The 17879-nt window shown below is 62.6% G+C and overlaps 1 protein-coding gene across 5 annotated transcripts in view; it reads right to left on the bottom strand.

Annotated features, from left to right (window-relative positions):
• The window catches only part of LOC142010801 (phosphofurin acidic cluster sorting protein 2-like), a 101052-nt gene that overhangs the window by 9146 nt on the left and 74027 nt on the right, over positions 1-17879 (bottom strand). For all 5 annotated transcript variants that reach the window (XM_074989255.1, XM_074989256.1, XM_074989259.1 and 2 more), the window contains 12 exons: positions 9528-9617; positions 9032-9157; positions 8716-8878; positions 8506-8597; positions 7471-7551; positions 6981-7040; positions 3294-3445; positions 2015-2108; positions 1705-1773; positions 1222-1352; positions 715-847; positions 466-570 (listed from right to left, as the gene is read on the bottom strand). In XM_074989255.1, the coding sequence (XP_074845356.1) occupies positions 466-570; positions 715-847; positions 1222-1352; positions 1705-1773; positions 2015-2108; positions 3294-3445; positions 6981-7040; positions 7471-7551; positions 8506-8597; positions 8716-8878; positions 9032-9157; positions 9528-9617 (1296 nt within the window). The remainder of the gene's footprint in view (positions 1-465; positions 571-714; positions 848-1221; positions 1353-1704; positions 1774-2014; positions 2109-3293; positions 3446-6980; positions 7041-7470; positions 7552-8505; positions 8598-8715; positions 8879-9031; positions 9158-9527; positions 9618-17879) is intronic.

Here is a 17879-nt window from a genome sequence, read left to right as displayed (position 1 = left end):
GGGGAACCTTGCCCGGGGTTCCATCACGTATTGGCAGTTACCATCAGACCTCCTCTGCGAACTCTGTTAGCGCTCTGCAAGTGCTCCAAGCTGGCTCCCTAAAACTGCTTGTCCCTGGCAGACGGCGTTAGCCCTGCCCAGCGACTGCTGGCCTGGGAAGCACCGCAGCCTCCAGCCACGACGTGAGCTTACCAGCTGGGATCCTTTCCAGCTGCAGCACTGAACACTCTGCCTTTGCCACACCACATCCAGCTGCGCCCTCCTACGATGCCCAGGGCTCTCGCGGTACGCAAACGAGCCCATCGTGCTCCCAAGGCACCCCACCATCCTCCCTCCCTCGCTCGGGGCAGCCACCGGAGCAGCAGGGGACCTCGGGCTCCCGCCTGGACATCCCGTTTCCTAGGACCACCCTCCCCAGCCGAGCTGCTCACTGCGGCCCTGGTCTCTGCGCCTGACTCCCCTCACCTGTCCTTGCCACTCGCCCACGTTCACCAGGATGATGCTCTCTGGGAGCTGCTCGTCGGAGACCAGGATCTGGTTCAGCTGGTCGTAGATGGATTTCTGTGGCACCTAAGACAGCAGGACCAGGCCAGATCAAAGGCTGCAGGGATCCCCTGGGCTCCCACAGGTGCATGCCCGGCCCCCCGCTGCCTCTCCTGCACCCACGCCCCGGCCCCGCGAGAGACGGCAGCACCGCCCCTGCTGCAGCCTGACCTGGGCGCTTTGCCGCGAGTCCGGCGAGCTCTCGCTGTCCAGGCTGCTGGCCCAGTCGCTCTGCGCCTTCGAGTTCTGCCGGTCCTTCATGGAGGTGCTGCGGGGCCGCCACGGCTGCCGGCTCTCCGCTTTGCTGCGGGACAAGACTCCCCAGGCGTTAGCGCTCATGCTGCAGCACCCGCAGCCCCAGGGCTGGGCCTGCAGAGCCCAGGCCAGGCAGGGCCCACGCCACCCCCTCCAGACTAGGCCGGCTGCACCCAGGGCCGGGCAGGGCCCCGTCACACGCTCCTCTCCCCCTCAGGACCGGGCCGGCTGCACCCAGGGCCGGGCAGGGCCCCGTCACACGCTCCTCTCCCCCTCAGGACCAGGCCGGCTGCACCCAGGGCCAGGCAGGGCCCCTGTCACTCCCCCTCCATCATCAGCCAGTGCCAAGGAAGGGTGTGGTGCCCCCCCAGGCTCTCCCCAGCCCGCTGAGCAGGCCAGAGCTGCAGCCTGGAGCTGCCTTACCTGGGCGACACGGCGCTGTGGGGCTCAGGTTTGCTGGTGCTGCCGAGCTGGGCCAGCCTGTCCACACTGTTCTCCCGCCCGGCCGCCTCTGCTGCCCCGGGGCGCGGGGAGGGCTCCTCCACCTCGGGTGCCTGGGGGGTGACACAGTCAGTGCACCCAGGAGAGCCACCAGGGCCAGGCCCCTGCCCAGCCTCAGCCTCTTACCCACAGGGAACCACCAGCACTCTGCTGCAGCACGGCCCCGGCCCACCCCCGGTGAGCCTTCTTCTCAGCTCCCTGCCCCGCCCCAGCAGGTGGCATCTTCCCCACCCACACTGCAGGGGAGGGCAGACAATGGATCTGCCTGGGGACAGCCCTTAGTGCCAGTGCCACGATGCTGGGGGCCCTCCAGAAAGCCTAAGCTAGCCACAGAGCCGGGCCAGCACCGTGGGGGGACCAGCCACAAATCCTGGGGCTGCCGCCCCCCGGCACACAGATGCTCACCACTCCGACCTCCACGCCTGCTTCCTCCGGGGCCCCTGGAACTTCGGCCTTGGGCTTCTCAGCTTGTGCCTGGGGAGAGGGAACCAGAGCCTGGAACAGAGCAGCCCCAGCCCGGGCAGCCGGACACAGGCCTGGCTGCCTCTGCAAACACAGGAGCATGGGGGAGCCCCCCCCAGCTCCCAACAATCCTCCCCCAAGAGCAGCCTGTCCTGGCTGCTTGCGCCAGGGAAACAGGAGACGGATGGTGCAGGCCGGCCTCCCAGTGACCGGCACCACCCAGGAGAGGACAAGGAGGCAGGGTGAGACTCACGGGGCTGCCGGATTCCCGTCCCTGCCCCTGCTGGCTGTTCAGGCTGCCGATCTCCGTCTGCGAACCCGAGTGAGAGACGCCCTCAAAGAAACGCCTGCAGGGGAGACAGATGGACGGGTGCACAGGGAGGGAGACAGTACGAGATGAGACAGCCGGGAGCAGCTCAGCCTAGCCTGCCTTGGCCTCCGCCAGCACCGACAGGCTCCCTGGCCCCAGCACTGCCCAGCGTCCCCACGGAGCCGGGGCAAAGCGCTCAGCCCTACCCCCACCAAAGCAGCGGCTGCTGCTCCCCTGGCCACAAATGGGGGAGCCCCAGGCGGGGAGGGGGTTGTCCTGGCACATGCTGAGCTGCGCAGGGACCACACGCAGGAGAGCTGGGGGCCAGGGCCGGCCCCAGCAACCACACAGGGCGAGCAGCCAGTGCCTCTGAGACCCAGTGCTGCGGGCACTCAGCCTTGGGGGCCGACTCCGACACTGCTGGGCCTCCCCCTGCTCCTCTCCCAAAGCTGGGGGCACACAGCAGAGATCAGCACCCTCTTGTGCGTGGAGACCTAGGGAGCCGCTGAGTCCAGCCAGCTGCTGGAGGTGGGGCCGTGTCATCCCAGACCCTGCCGGCAGCAGTCTGCCCACCTGGCCGCTGACACCTCCGGTGACACGGACTGGGCAGCCTCCCTCAGCCACAGTGCGGCCAACTCCTAGGCTGCTGCCCTTCTTGCGCCCGCTGGCTCCCTCCCTGCCGACAGGCGCTCCCCAGGGGCCCGGGGCAAGGCCCTGCAGGCAGCAGGACAGCAAGCCTCAGGGCAGCCTGCGGGCACAGGGCAGGGCCAGCTGCAGCCCGAGGGACTGCCAGGCTACTCCTGAAGCACCCTTGCGGCTCCAGCTCACTACAGCTCTTCCCAGCAGCCCACCTGCTCCCGGTGCGAGCTCGGCACTCAGCAGACAGAGATGCAGCTGGGCCAGGCTAGGGGACTGGTACCCGGCAGACGGCGAGGCAAGCGGGGGATGGATGGAGGTCCAGGAATCCCCTGGGAAGTCCCTGTGGGCCAGGGCAGGGGACTCGCTTTCCCAGGGGCTGGCTGTGTGCTGACAAAGAACCGGGGGCACAGCCCAAGGGGAAGCAAAGCTCAGGGCCCCAGGCTGGGCTGAGGGGAGTAACTGAGCTCTGAGGACCTGCCTGGCCTGGGGGGGGAACAGGACATGGTGTGGGCAGCTGTGCTGGCGCCTGGCCCACACACCTGAGGCTGCCCACTGGGTGTGGGGCTGGCTCAGCTTGGCTCACCTCAGGGTGGGCTTGGGGGTGCTGTGCACACTCTCGTCGTCCTCCAGCTCGGGGCCGCTGTCGCTGTTGTTGCATTCCTCCAAACTGTCATAGAGCAGCCCCAGGTCCTCCTCCGCCCCCTGGCGCTGATCCACCGGGTCGGCACCCAGAACCTGCAGCAGAGCAGCACAGGTACAGACTCGTAGAATCCTGGGGCCGGAAGGGACCTCAGCAGGTCATCGAGTCCAGCCCCCTGCCCAAAGCAGGACCAACCCCCACTGAGTCATCCCAGCCAGGGCCTTGTCCAGCTGGGACTTAAAAACCTCGAGGGATGGAGATTCCACCACCTCTCTAGGCAGCACATTCCAATGCTTCACCACCCGCCTGGGGAAGTAGTTTTTCCTAATATCCAACCTGCACCTCTCCCTCTTCAGCTTCAGGTCATTGCTCCTCGTTCTGCCACCTGACACCCCTGAGAACAGCTTCTCACCCTCCTCTTTCGAGCTCCCCTTCAGGAAGTTGAGGGCTGCTATTAAATCACCCCTAAGTCTTCTCTTCTGTAAACTAAACAAGCCCAAATCCCTCAGCCTGTCCTCATAGGTCTTGTGCTCCAGCCCCTTAATCATTTTTGTTGCTCTCCGCTGAACCTGCTCCAGCACATCCGCATCCTTTTCATACTGGGGGGCCCCAAAACTGGACACAATATTCCAGATGTGAAGGTAAGGGCAACCCTCCCTCCCCAGGTCCTCCTCCACCCTCTGGCCCTGATCCACTGGGGCAGCACCCAGAACCTGTGGCAGAGCAGTACAGGTAAGAGCATCCCTCCCTCCCACGCTGGGAGCACAGTGGGGACTGGGGAACAGCCCCTGGCAGAGCAGCAGGGACACAAGGCACTGGATGAGCCTGGCTGACACAGGGGCAACCATCAGCCTGCCAGAGCCTGTCTGTGATTGCCCAGGCGGAGACCAGAGGGCATGTTAACAATTTTTCTTTCTAACCCTATTTTTTCTTTTTATTAATAAACGTTTAGATGTTTAGCTCTGAAGGATTTGGGCTTTTGCATGTTGTTTTGGGTAACCTCCAAGTGTATATTGACCCGGGACTGTGGCTGAACCCTTTGGGGTCCAGAAGAATCTGTGTGATTGAGTGAAATAAAGTAAATCCTTGAAATACACAGCTTCAAGTGGCGCATAACTCACTTTAAGCGCTCTGTGGCTCCTTCCCCCTGCCCTCCCCCAGCTGCGCAGATGTCAGCCTGCCAGCCACACCCCTCAGACAGCTAGGCAAGCTAAAAGCCTTCTCCTGCCTTCCCCCTGCTGCGTGGCTGTCAGAAGTCAGGGGGAAGCAGCCAGGAAACTGACCACCCTGGTGGGCTGTTCAGTTTCCCAGTCCCGCAAGTAGGGGGGAGCTGGGAACCAAGCAGCAGCATCCTTCCTCAGGCTGGTGGAACCTGGAAACTGACCAGCCATGAGCTGGTCAGTTTCCTGGCTCCTGCAACCCCCGGAGTTCCCTCTCTGCCCAGACTTGTGCCAAAAATTTGAGTTTTGCAGGGGTTGCAAGAACACAACCCCCATGTAACTTGAGGGTTTACTGTAGGTTTAATAACCGCTCACCTGAATCTGGGGGTTGTTGGTGTGGGCTGGCAGAGCAGCTGGGAAGTCTGTGGGTTTGCTTGTGTGCCTCCTGGCTGGCCAGTGGGGCTGGCAGAGGGTGCTGTGGGGGCTGGATGGATTTGCCTCAGTGAGAAGGAAATCCCAGCCTGGGGCAGTGAGTAGCCCAGATTTAAGCTAAGATACCCTGAGTTGATTTCTCTAGCTGAGCCCAGAAACCCCATCCTGTTACATTTGGGCACTAGGAGGAGCTGGAGAAACTGGGGGTTTGCTTGTGTGGTGTCTGGCTGCCCAGTGGGGGTGGCAGGGGCACTTGTGTGACTGGCCTGGTGAGAAGGAAGTCCCAGCCTGGGCTGCCAGTTGTCCGGTTGTAGGTGATTTGCCTGGGATTGGTTCTCTCCGCGTGGCCCCGAACCCCTCATAATACTACACACGTGAGCCAGCGCAGCACCAGAGACAGGGCATTTAGTGCCACCTCCCTGACCCTGAATAGGGGCTTGTCCTGGCACAGCTGCAGGCATCCTCGATGGCTTGTGCGGAAGGAGATGAAAACAACCACCCCCGAATACGTCAGGTGGGGTGTGCATGGGAGAAGCCCTGCCTGACCTGCTGGTGGCTGGCTGGAACCCTGCTGCAGAGGCCTTGGAACAACAGACACGGGACCCAAGGTAGCAGCCTAAGCACTCACCTACACTGGCCTTTCCCCTTACGGTTGCCCTTCACTCCCCTTGCAGGGGGCCACCACTCTGTGGTGGGCTCAAGAACAGCTGGTTCAATGCCAGCAGCTCCCTGGGCAGAGCTGAACCATCAGGCCCAGGCAGAGCCCTGGGGCGACAGTGGACATTGGCAGAGACCCCAGCTGGAAACGCAACGCGGCCGTGAAAACAGGCCTGCCGCTGCCGGCCGCAGACACCATGGCAGCCCCAGATTCCCAGGTGGGCCAGGTCCTGCGCTTCCTGCCTGCAGCGCATTAGACCAGCCAATCCCCACAGCATTGCTGGAACGGGAAATTTGAATCCCAGCAGTGGCAGCTGTAGCAGTACCCTCCCCCCGCCCACCCCACACCGCGCCGAGCCGAGCCCAGCCCCAGCCCTGCAGCAGCAGCTCAGCACCCTCAGCCGCAGGAGCAGAAGGGCCCCCCGCCAACCCGAGCATCAGCTCACCACCCTCAGCCACAGGAGTGGAAGGGCCCCCCACTGGCCTGAGCCCCAGCCCTGCAGCACCAGCTCACTGCCCTCAGCTGTGGGAGCAGAAGGGGTACCTCCCGTGTTAGCAGCAGTAGGTTGTTGCCGGACACAGAGCGGCTCTGGGCGGATGCGTAGCACCCCGAGCTGTGCTTACAGACAGCTGTAGCTGCAGCCTCGTCCCCAGGCAGCCCAGCCCAGCACCTGCTGTGAGGGCCCCTCCCGAGGCGCAAGTACACTCTGCCACCTGGACGAGCACCCCAGGAAGTACCCAACATCCCCCTTACAGCGGCTGGCCCGCAGGGGGCTGACCCACGCCACCGCTCCAGATGTGGCAGTTGTGCTCAGCTACAAAAGCTGGGACGGGACCAGAGCCACTGACAGACAAACTCCAGGCTGCAGCCTCCCAGCCCAGTGCACCCTCTCCCTAGGCCAAAGGTGCTTTGATGAGCAGCAGAGGGGCAGGGCCAGGGTGGTTGGAGGAGGGGGCCCTGGCCATGGGGCAGCCTCACAGGGGCTGAGCAGCGTGCCCCATGCCCAGAACGTTCTATGTGTACTGGGGCAAGCTCAGCTGAGCACGCGCAAGGGCAACGCTGTGTGTCTTGGACCTTGGCCGAGCCCAGGCAGGTTCCCAGGGAGAGCACAAGGCACCTCTCCGGGCCTGGCATGATCCCAGCCAGAGGTTAAGCTCTCGCTCCGAGCCCCAGAGCTCCCCAAACCACAGACGTAGCCTTGTTTCCAACTTCGTTCCCAGCCGCCTCCCCCCACGGACTTGCCCTCAGGGGGCGTGCTGCCCTCGGCCCCTGGGCAGGAACGGGGCGTCGGGGGTGCCAGGAGAAAGCCACGGCCCGGTCCCACGGCACTCGTTCCACCCGTGCCCTGCGTCAGCCGGGGCTGGCCCCCGCCCCTCTCACCTCGTCCATCACTTTAAATCTCTTCAGCAAGGCAACGAACTTCTGCTTGAAGTTGGGTTGCTGGAAGGAAAGGAGGAGGAGACCCCATGAGGTGCCAGGGAGCTGGCAGCTCCCAGCCGCTGGCTTTCACTGGGCTGTGTGCTGAATACCTGCAGGCTCAGCAGGGAAGTGGGAAGAGGGCCAAGCCACAGGGATGCCCCCCCACAAGTCTCCCCTGAGCTACATGCTCCCCACAGCCTACCCAACTCCCAGCCGGCAAATGGGCAGGCACAGGAGCAGCACCCAGCTCAGAGGGGTTCTCTCCCCGGGGCCACCGCCCCCCTCCAGCTGTTCCCGGAGACCAAGGGCTGGTGCTGTGGGGCTCCCCCACCGCCAGAGCGCACAGCGCCTCCTGCTGGGCAGGGCTGCAGAAGCTGCCCTATAGGGCTGGCTGGACCTGGCCAAGCCCTCGGCCCAGCCCAGCTGCAACTGTGAGAACTGCTGACATTACTCTGGTCATGGAGGTGGTTCTGATCATTTTCCTCCGGGCCTTCTTCGGCTTCCTCACGTCATCCTCGTCGTCGTCTAGGTCCTGAGGGGCGAGAGAGGCAGCCTGTCAGAGGCACCTGGCGCCCAGGAAGCCATGTGGGGGGACGCCCCGCAGACGACAGCCTGGGACCTCCCAGCTCGTCAGCACTCAGCACTTCCTCTCCCTTCATTCTGCGGCCGGCAGCTGCTACCCAGCCCCGGAGGGCTACGCACCGCACACACCTGGCCACAGCTGGGGACCGCTCCCCAGGATTGCCCTTCAGCCTGATTGGGCCCCACCTGCGGCCTCACAGGCTCAGCGGCCCCGACCCAAGCCAGGGGCTGGACGGGGAAGGGAGACCTGGGCCCACACCATGAGGAGCAGGTTTGAAACTGCAGAGGCTCAGAAGAGCCACCAGGCCCTCACGGGATGGGAAACCTGCCTTGTGGCCACAGCTGTGGGAGCGCCGTCTGATCACTGCCTCACAGGCTGCCGTGTCTCCTGGGAGCCCTGCATCTAACTCTGGGCTCTTCGGCCCAGCTGGGGAAGGCCTGGCTGCAGGCCATGGCCGGGGCCTGGAGCCAGGCAATCCCACATGGGACTGTGGCTCAGGTGTTTGCCAGCGAGCACTAGGAGTGGCTGGCGCCATTTACCCCAGGCCGGGGGGAGCTGTCCAGCGCCAGCTGGTGTGGCTGTGCCTCGGGCTGGCGTTTGTCCAGTCCCTGGCCCACGGCAGGCTGGCGCTGAGGGAGCTATGGGTCGAGGAAGGTGGTGCCTGCACAGAGCCACCAGGTACTCCAGAGACTGACCAGCCGCTGCCCTGTGATGTTGCCCACTGGGCGTGCAGCCGGCCCATTCTCTGCTCCCCTGCGGCTCCGACGGTGGTCCCCAAGCAGGAGAGGGTCTGGGGCAGGGGCACCCACAGGCTCAGCCCACTCCTCCTGCCCAGGGCTTCGTGGGCAGCCCCTCCCCAGTGGAACGCGAGCCCATCACTTCCGCAGGGCTAAGTGCCCTCACCTGGCCTTGCACGGCATCGTCGCTGGCCTCCTGCTCGGACGAGAAGCTGTCGTCCTCCTCCTCCGAGTAGTTATCCATGTCTGGGGAGCGATCTGAAACCGGAAAACGCAGGTGCCACCGCCGAGCCAGGTCCCTCCTCCCACCGAGCCGCGCCCCCGGGGAAGACCCCCAGAGCCCTGCCCCGGAGCACCCAGGCGGGGAGGTACCTACCGGAGGCTTTAGCTTTGGGGCCAGAGGGGACGCTGCCATCCTCGTGGTCAATGGGCTGGCTGGACAGGGAGTAGATGCTGATTTCAGCCACCCGGACGCTCGCGTCCTTCACGTTGCTTTGGAGGCCCAGGAGCTGCCCTGCGTCCGTGGGGTGCTGCATCACCTGGCGAGCAGAGACACAGCGCCGGCTGCAGGAACTGCCCCTCCCCGAGAGCGCCCACGGGCACCACCAGCCCCTCGGTCAGCCTGGGCCAGCTGTGCTGCTCGCAGGCCTCTGGGGGTAGGCAGAGCCCGGCTTGCGGTCGCTGCGCCTCACCTCTGCCATGTTAATGGTTCCCACCGCCAGCGTCTTGTAGCCCAGGATGGTGCGGTTCTTGTACCTCTTCCTCCGCTGCAGCATGATCTGCAGCTTGTTGCCATCTCTCTTCAGGAAATGCGGGTACTACGGGGGGCACAGGCGTGGCCAGGCAGGGAGGCTACGCAGGCCGGGCCTTGTGGCCATGCCCCCACAAAGCACTTCATCCCCCCCACCCCTCCAAACCTCCTGCGCGGTCCCCAGCCCGATCAGAAGCCTCAGTGCCCAGAGCAGCTGTTTGTGGCAAGGACAGTCAGGATCCCCACCGCACATTCCCCGCACCACTCGTGCACCCTGCAGGGCCCGAAGCTCCCAGAGACGCGACCTCGGGTCTCCTGCTCAGCCCCCTGGACTCCCGGAGGCACTGGGTGCTGGGCTGGCACCAGGGAGGCACGAGGCGCGTCCCAGGCAGCAGAGGCCGGGCGCTCTGCGGCCAGGCTAGCCCGGTGCCCGTTACCTGTAACGAGAACGTCAGCTCCAGGTCGGTCTCCATCAGGCCCCCAGGGGGGAGGACGTATTCATTGGATCTCAGGACTCGCTTTGAACCCTGCAAGGAGATCAGCAGAGGCTTGGAGGGGCTGGCGCAGACGCACACCCAACCCCAGGTGTAACACCGGGCTGGCTCCTCGGCCAGCCAATCGGCCAGGCTGGGGCTGGCAACAGGCGGTGAGCTGGAGAACGTTCCCCGGGGAGCTCTGAGAAGGGCGCATCCAGCCAGCCCCAGGGTGGAGTTTGCTCCTGGAAGCGTGGCCTAGTCTCCTAGGACCTCTCTGACTCCTGGCCTCTGGCTGAACACGGCCTCTCCCCAGCTGAGAGCAGCGGTTAGCAAAGGCAGCTGACATAGGCCACCTCTGGCTCTTCTGAGCCCCCTTCCTCCCCGGGGACACCCCCACTTCTCAGTTTGGTGGCACTTCCTGAGCTCCCCTGCCTGTCCCCGCACGCCTCCCGGGCACGGAGCTGGCTGCAGGGAGGGCCCTGCGGACAGGCAGCGCATGGGATGGGGCCAACTCCAACGCAGCACTGGGGGGCAGGGTGCCGGCCCAGGGAGTCCTTCTCCAGCAGGACAGTGACCTGACCCAGCACGCTCCAGCCATTTGCAAGGGAAGCACCCCCCAGGCAACACCTCTGGGGCACGGCGGTCATCCTGCAGCACCCCCAGGAGCAGCTGAAGACAGAACTGCCGGGGCAGCCCTGCCCCGAGCTCACATGGAGACAGGTGCCCCTCCTGTCCAAGCCAGATCCTGTTGCTCTGACTCCTGGCACTGCTGAGCTGCAGCCACTGCCTCCCCCAGGCCACCCGAACCCAGCACATGGTGCACGCCACACAACCGGGGCTTGGCCAGCAGGCCCCTGAGCAGAGTCCCAAGGGGCTCAGACGTGCCCTGAAGGGAAGAGTAGGAGAGAGGACCTGAAGCAGCAGCAGCCAAGCAAAGATCTCTCTGGAGAGACGGACCGGCCCGCCCGGGAGGAAAGAGGCCTGCACGGGGGCCCGGCCCTCCTGCCGCAGTAACAGCGCTGGCCGCCAGAGCACTGAGCCCATCACTCCGCTGCTGGGGGGTGCAGCACCGTGCTCCCAGCCGCACTGGGGCTGATGGCCCATTGCCCAGTTCCTTCCGAGGCCCAGAGCCGGGTCCCCTCCTTTGCTCCGGCAACAGTGGCTGCCAGCCCCACTGCCCACACGTCAGGGTAGAGGGGGACTGATGCACCCTGGCCCCGGGATCCTCACCCTCACAGCTCTGACCTGGCTGGAGGCGACCACAGGAGGATCTCTGCCAGGCTCCCCAAGCAAGCCAGGCCCCGAGCCCCAGGGTGACGGCTGCCACCTCTTCGCACACCTCCCTCATCTTCCCAGGCGCTTGGCTCCCTGGAGCCCAGCTGAGCCAATAGGAGGAGAGGCTCTGCCGCAGTCCCTCCCACGGCCCACCACTGGCAGCCCAGACAAGGTGTGCCGGGGCCGCGCCGCCCCTGGGGCCGGCAAGGAGAGAGGCCAGCGGCCAGCCAACGCCACCTCCATTTCCGCTGCTCCATGCCAGGCCCTGGGGGTGGTTCTCTTTTACCTGAGGCAAACCACAGCCACGCGGCAAAACCCAACCTCTCCAAGAGAGCGAGAAAGGGGGCCAGAAGGGGCTTTCCCACCAGCACTCCTGTGTGTAACACAGCGCTTGAAAGGGTGCTGACCACAGCGACAACTGCCAGCGACACCCCACAACAAGCCTGCCCCTGTGCGTGTCACCTGGTAACACAGCAAACAAGGTTTTAGGAACGCCGCCTCGGTGGGCGCAAGCGTCCCCTCATGCGCCCTGGTTGTACACCGAACGCACAGAGCTCCCAGGCATGCGCCGGCCTGGCAGGGGCACACCCTGGAACCAGTATGAGAGGGTGGGCTGTGCCGGGGGAGGAGCTTCGGATGAACGTGCGCTCCCAAGGCAGCGCTCCAGCTCGGACAGCAAATGTGATGCTTGGATGTACAAGCAGGGAAGTAGCACGTAAGAGCGGGGAGGTGATACTGCCCATGTCTACGGCTCTGGCGACACCGCTATGAGACACCCACGGCCGAGTGCACGCTTCCTAGAACACTGCACCTGGAAAGGACCTCCAGAGGGCGTCAAGTCCAGCCCCCTCCCGCACTCCAGGGTCTGCAACCTGCAGCTCCGGAGCCACATGCGGTTCTTTAAGGACTTCTTTGTGGCTCCCGACACTGTAATTGCAAAGTGAAAAAAACCACAAAACAAACCTCCTGATTGTTTTCCAGAACCAGTGAATGTCTAAGAGCTCAGCAATGAGCAACTCACATCTAAACGGCAAATGATATGTGAGCTCGAAACATTGGCTAACTCCCCGTTAGCAGGTGCAGTGCACTGTGGGGTAAGGTCCCATATCTGTGCTTTGATCGTGTTGTACTCACATCTTGATTTGGAAAAGGGAAAGGAAACAGAAGCTTGCTGCATTCCCGTTGGGCAGGGCAACGTGCATTTTGCGAAAGAAAACAGCAATTAAGTGGGAAGTAAAATTGGCAGAATTCACGTGGGTTCGGGAGTGGAAGTCAGGAAGGCAGTGGGGTAAACACACATGTAAAGTGGAAGGAAATGGAATATGTAAAATGTTTGTGAGCGCCCTGCGGTAAACATGTATCACATCAGGAATCAAAACAAAAAGCAGTCAAGTAGCACTTTAAAGACTAGCAAAATAGTTTATTAGGTGAGCTTTTGTGGGACAGACCCACTTCTTCAGACCATAACCAGACCAGAACAGACTCAATATTTAAGGCACAGAGAACCAAAAACAGTAAGCAAAGGAGGACAAATCAGAAAAAGATAATCAAGGTGAGCAAATCAGAGAGTGGAGGGGTTGGGGGGGAGGTCAAGAATTAGATTAAGCCAAGTATGCAGACAAGCCCCTATAGTGACTCAGAAAGTTCCCATCACGATTTAAACCGTGTGTTAATGTGCCGAATTTGAATATAAAAGCCAGCTCGGCTGCTTCCCTTTGAAGAATGGTGCAAAAGTTCTTTTTCAGTAACACACGTACCTTGAGGTCATTGACAGAATGCCCCATTCCATTAAAATGTTGACTAACTGGTTTGTGGATCTGGAGTGTTTTGATGTCTGTTTTGTGCCCATTGACCCTTTGTCTAAGGGAGTTAGAAGTCTGTCCAATATACAAAGCATCTGGGCATTGTTGGCACATGATGGCGTATATGATGTTAGTAGAGGAGCATGAGAAAGTGCCTGTGATTCTGTGAGTAATCTGGTTAGGTCCAGTGATGGTATTTCCAGAGAAGATATGTGGACAAAGCTGGCAGCGGGCTTTGTTGCAGGGAAAGGTTCCAGGACTGGTGTTCCTGGGGTATAGACTGTGGCTGTTAGTGAGGATCCTGATAAGGTTGGGAGGTTGTCTGTAGGAGAGAACAGGCATGTCACCCAGGGCCTTCTGGAGTGTGGCATCCTGATTAAGGATAGGTTGTAGGTCTTTAATAATTCATTGCAGTGGTCTGAGTTGGGGGCTGTAGGTGATGACCAGTGGTGTTCTGTTCTTGGCTTTTTTGGGCCGATCTTGGAGTAGCTGGTCTCTGGGTATTCGTCTGGCCCTGTCGATTTGTTTTTTCATTTCTCCTGGTGGGTAATTCAGGTTTATGAATATTTGGTAAAGATCTTGTAGTTTTTGGTCTCTGTCAGTTGGATCAGAGCAAATGCGATAGTATCTAAGAGCTTGACTGTAAACAATGGATCTAGTCACGTGTGCAGGATGGAAGCTAGAAGGGTGTAGGTAATCACGAATCAGTGTGTGTGCGCTGCTCTTAGAACAGGGCTTACAAAAAGCACGGTTTGATGTTATTTATTAAGGACCATCTCGTATTCACATGCCCTGCGACTCTTATTAACTTTTTACCAAATTAAAAAAAAAGCTCTTCTTGCGATGTTAGTTGCCAACCCCGTGACAGATGCTGATCCAATCATCTTCTTAAATAGCTCCAGCGATGGAGATTCCACAACCTCCCCAAGCAATTTATTGCAGTGTCCGACCACCCTGACAGTTAGGAACTTCTTCCTAATGTCCAACCTAAACCTCCCTTGCTGCAGGTTAAGGCCATTGCTGCTTGTCCTGTCCTTAGAGGCCAAGAAGAACAAGTTTTTCCCTCTTCCTTGTAACGCCCTTTTAGGTACTTGAAAGCTGCTTTTCCCCCTTGGGCCTTCTCTTCTCCAAACCAAACACACCCAGTTCTTCCAGTCTGCTCCCAGCCGTTGCATTTTCTAGACCTTCAGTCATCTTAGTTGCTCTTCTCTAGACCCTCCTCAATTTCTCCACATCTTTCCTGAATCGGGGTGCTCACATCTAGGCCCAGTGCTCCACCTGAGGCCAAATGAGCACCAAGTACAGCCGAAGAACAACTCCTTCCCTAAGCACAGTACTGTGCGTTTGTCCTAGTAAACCTCAGCCTGTTTTGCTCAGCCCCTTCTGCCCATTTGTCCAGATCATTTTGCATTCCGGCTCTCTCCTCCAAAGCACTCGCAGCCCCTGCCAGCTCGGTATCGCTGGCACACTTGCTAAGCACACTCTCTAGGCTATTGCCTACGTCACCAAGGGAGATATTGACCAGAACTGGCCCCGCAAAACCCCACTTGTTTGGCCCTTCCAGCACGACTGCCAACCAATAACTACTGCTCTCTGGATGGCACCCACCTGACAGTCTCCCATCTCGCTACTTCTCCCTAGCTCGCTGATAAGATCATGTAATACTGCATCAAATGCTTCATTAAAGCCTGGGAACATCACGCCCACCACTTCCCCTTTATCCCCAAGGCTTGCTAGCACTGTTTACAGCTGCAAACCTTGCCTCCTTTACCCATCCATGGGCTTTCTCCCAGCCCCAGCCCCAGCCCCACGACGCCTGGGCCCAGCTCAGTGACCGCCAAATGCTCATCCCTCTATTTCAACCTGTGCCCAGCAGCGGTGACCCTGGCTGGCGCATGTCCGTCCCTCTCCGGGCGTGCTGCACACAAGGAGGGCTCACATTCCTCCCTCCGGCTGCCAAGCTGCCCAGAGAAGTCCCCCAGGTTTGCAGCCGTCAGCTTTATTGGCAGACCCCACGCAGCCCTGCCCAGCTCCCAGAATCCCTTCAGACTAGCGGGAAGTGCAAAGGGAACAGAAGCAAACCCTAGCGGGGCCCAAGAGCACAGCTGGGGGTCAGGGCCCAGAGAGCAACTCCACGCCCAGCAAGATTAACCGCCCCACCTCACTTCTGCTGCGACCCAAGTGGATTAGGGCCTTGGCATTAGCTGCTCTAATGCACGCCTGGCCAAACTCTTATTCCAGGGGCCAGTAATACCCTTTTAATTAGTGTTAAAATCACAATAAGCCACTGAGTGTATCGAAGCACCTTTCTGCCAAGCAAGCTGGAAGTGCCAGTCAAACCCCCAGGCCCAGGAGAGCCTGGGACCCTTTTACCCAACCTCTGCGGGGAACTAGCACTGGCTGGGGATGGGCACGGCTTGAGGCACAGCTCCCTGCAGTCGGTGGAGAAGCTCCCACGTGCTTCGGGGGCTCAGGATCAGGCCCACCGTCACCAAGGCTGCTCTGCTCACACGCTTGCTCTGGTTTAACTACAGGGCTGTGGCAACAGCGGTTTGGTGAAACTGGGGCAAAGCTGCGGGCAGCCGCTCGGACGGCAGGAGCCACAGGGTGACGCCCCGCCAGCTCCAGCGTCAAGTCACCTCAAACGAGCCCCTCAGACTGACTCCAGCGCGTCTCCACGGGGCGTTCACCGCGTCCGGTGGCTCCCCTGCCCAACCGACTTCCGAGAGAGCAGGCTGGGCTGGGCCGGGCAACGTGCACCGCGCTGACTGCTCTTCCCGCTGGGGCTGGGCTGGGCCGACGGCCGGGAAATCCGCACAACTTCCCCCTGTGGTCCAGTCCTTGTACGGGAGTGACTGTGGCTAACATCACTTTGTGTAAGAAGGGGCGTGTAGGCGGTCTGGCAGCGGCTGACCAAGACCTGGAGGAACTGCAAGAGCCAGGCTGGGGTCAGAAGATGGAGATCAGAGGCAGAACCAGGCAGGAGTCGGTGAGGGCCAGGCTGGGGTCGGAGGTAGGACCAGGCAGGAGTCGGTGGGAGCCAGGCCGGGGTCGGAGGTAGGACCAGGCAGGAGTCAGGAGAGGCAGGCCGGGGTCGGAGGTAGGACCAGGCAGGAGTCGGTGAGAGCCAGGCCGGGGTCGGAGGTAGGACCAGGCAGGAGTCAGGAGAGGCAGGCCGGGGTCAGAGGTAGGACCAGGCAGGAGTCAGGAGAGGCAGGCTGGGGTCAGAGGTAGGACCAGGCAGGAGTCAGGAGAGGCAGGCCGGGGTCGGAGGTAGGACCAGGCAGGAGTCAGGAGAGGCAGGCCGGGGTTGGAGGTAGGACCAGGCAGGAGTCAGGAGAGGCAGGCCGGGGTTGGAGGTAGGACCAGGCAGGAGTCAGGGAGAGGCAGGCCGGGGTCGGAGGTAGGACCAGGCAGGAGTCGGTGGGAGCCAGGCCGGGGTCGGAGGTAGGACCAGGCAGGAGTCAGGAGAGGCAGGCCGGGGTCAGAGGTAGGACCAGGCAGGAGTCGGTGAGAGCCAGGCCGGGGTCGGAGGTAGGACCAGGCAGGAGTCAGGAGAGGCAGGCCGGGGTCAGAGGTAGGACCAGGCAGGAGTCAGGAGAGGCAGGCTGGGGTCAGAGGTAGGACCAGGCAGGAGTCAGGAGAGGCAGGCCGGGGTCGGAGGTAGGACCAGGCAGGAGTCAGGAGAGCCAGGCCAGGACCGGAGGTAGGACCAGGCAGGAGTCAGGAGAGGCAGGCTGGAGTCAGAGGTAGGACCAGGCAGGAGTCAGGAGAGGCAGGCTGGAGTCAGAGGTAGGACCAGGCAGGAGTCAGGAGAGCCAGGCCGGGGTCGGAGGTAGGAGCAGGCAGGAGTCAGGAGAGGCAGGCCGGGGTCGGAGGTAGGACCAGGCAGGAGTCAGGAGAGGCAGGCCGGGGTCGGAGGTAGGACCAGGCAGGAGTCAGGAGAGGCAGGCCGGGGTCGGAGGTAGGACCAGGCAGGAGTCGGTGGGAGCCAGGCCAGGGCCGGAGGTAGGACCAGGCAGGAGTCAGGGAGAGGCAGGCCGGGGTCGGAGGTAGGACCAGGCAGGAGTCAGGAGAGGCAGGCCGGGGCCGGAGGTAGGACCAGGCAGGAGTCAGGAGAGGCAGGCCGGGGTCGGAGGTAGGACCAGGCAGGAGTCGGTGAGAGCCAGGCTGGGGTCGGAGGTAGGACCAGGCAGGAGTCAGGAGAGGCAGGCCGGGGTCGGAGGTAGGACCAGGCAGGAGTCAGGAGAGGCAGGCAGGGGTCGGAGGTAGGACCAGGCAGGAGTCGGTGGGAGCCAGGCCGGGGTCGGAGGTAGGACCAGGCAGGAGTCGGTGGGAGCCAGGCCGGGGTCGGAGGTAGGACCAGGCAGGAGTCGGTGGGAGCCAGGCCAGGGCCGGAGGTAGGACCAGGCAGGAGTCAGGAGAGGCAGGCCGGGGCCGGAGGTAGGACCAGGCAGGAGTCAGGAGAGGCAGGCAGGGGTCGGAGGTAGGACCAGGCAGGAGTCAGGAGAGGCAGGCAGGGGTCACAGACCAGAGCTCAGCGCGAAGCCACGCCCGAAGTTGCAGCAGATCAGAACTCTGCCTGGCTGCCCAGACGGCCTCTGGGGGCAAGCTGCCTGTCAGAGGGCAGCAGGGCACTGCCTCTCTGGCTCCCTTGGCTAGTCCCCTCTGTGACGTGCAGACACCACCAGGCTCCCGGGTTGAGCCTCTGCATGGCATCGTGGTAGCCCCAGGCTCGGCAGAGCTCTCGCAGCGTGGGGTCCGTGCCCCACTCCCGAGCACAGCCCCGGCCGCTCGTCCACGTGCAGTGCTCCAGGCGTCAGTCACGCTCGCGGTTTGAGCCAGGAAGGCTGGATGCAGAGCGACTCCCCGGTCAGCCCATCGCCTCTTGAGCTGACCACGGCAGGGACAGGCGCAGGCCGCGCCGGGGCCCGAACCCCCGCCGGCAGGGACAGGCGCACGCCGCGCCGGGGACCGAACCCCCGCCGGCAGGGGCAGGCGCACGCCGCGCCGGGGACCGAACCCCCGCCGGCAGGGGCAGGCGCACGCCGCGCCGGGGACCGAACCCCCGCCGGCAGGGACAGGCACACGCCGCGCCGGGGACCAAACCCCCGCCGGCAGGGACAGGCGCACGCCGCGCCGGGGACCGAACCCCCGCCGGCAGGGGCAGGCGCACGCCGCGCCAGGGACCGAACCCCCACCGGCAGGGGCAGGCGCACGCCGCGCCGGGGACCGA

The sequence above is a fragment of the Carettochelys insculpta genome, chromosome 3 (assembly GCF_033958435.1).
Source record: "Carettochelys insculpta isolate YL-2023 chromosome 3, ASM3395843v1, whole genome shotgun sequence".
In the NCBI taxonomy this organism is placed as follows: domain Eukaryota; kingdom Metazoa; phylum Chordata; order Testudines; family Carettochelyidae; genus Carettochelys; species Carettochelys insculpta.
This window is presented reverse-complemented; position numbering and strand designations above follow the sequence as displayed.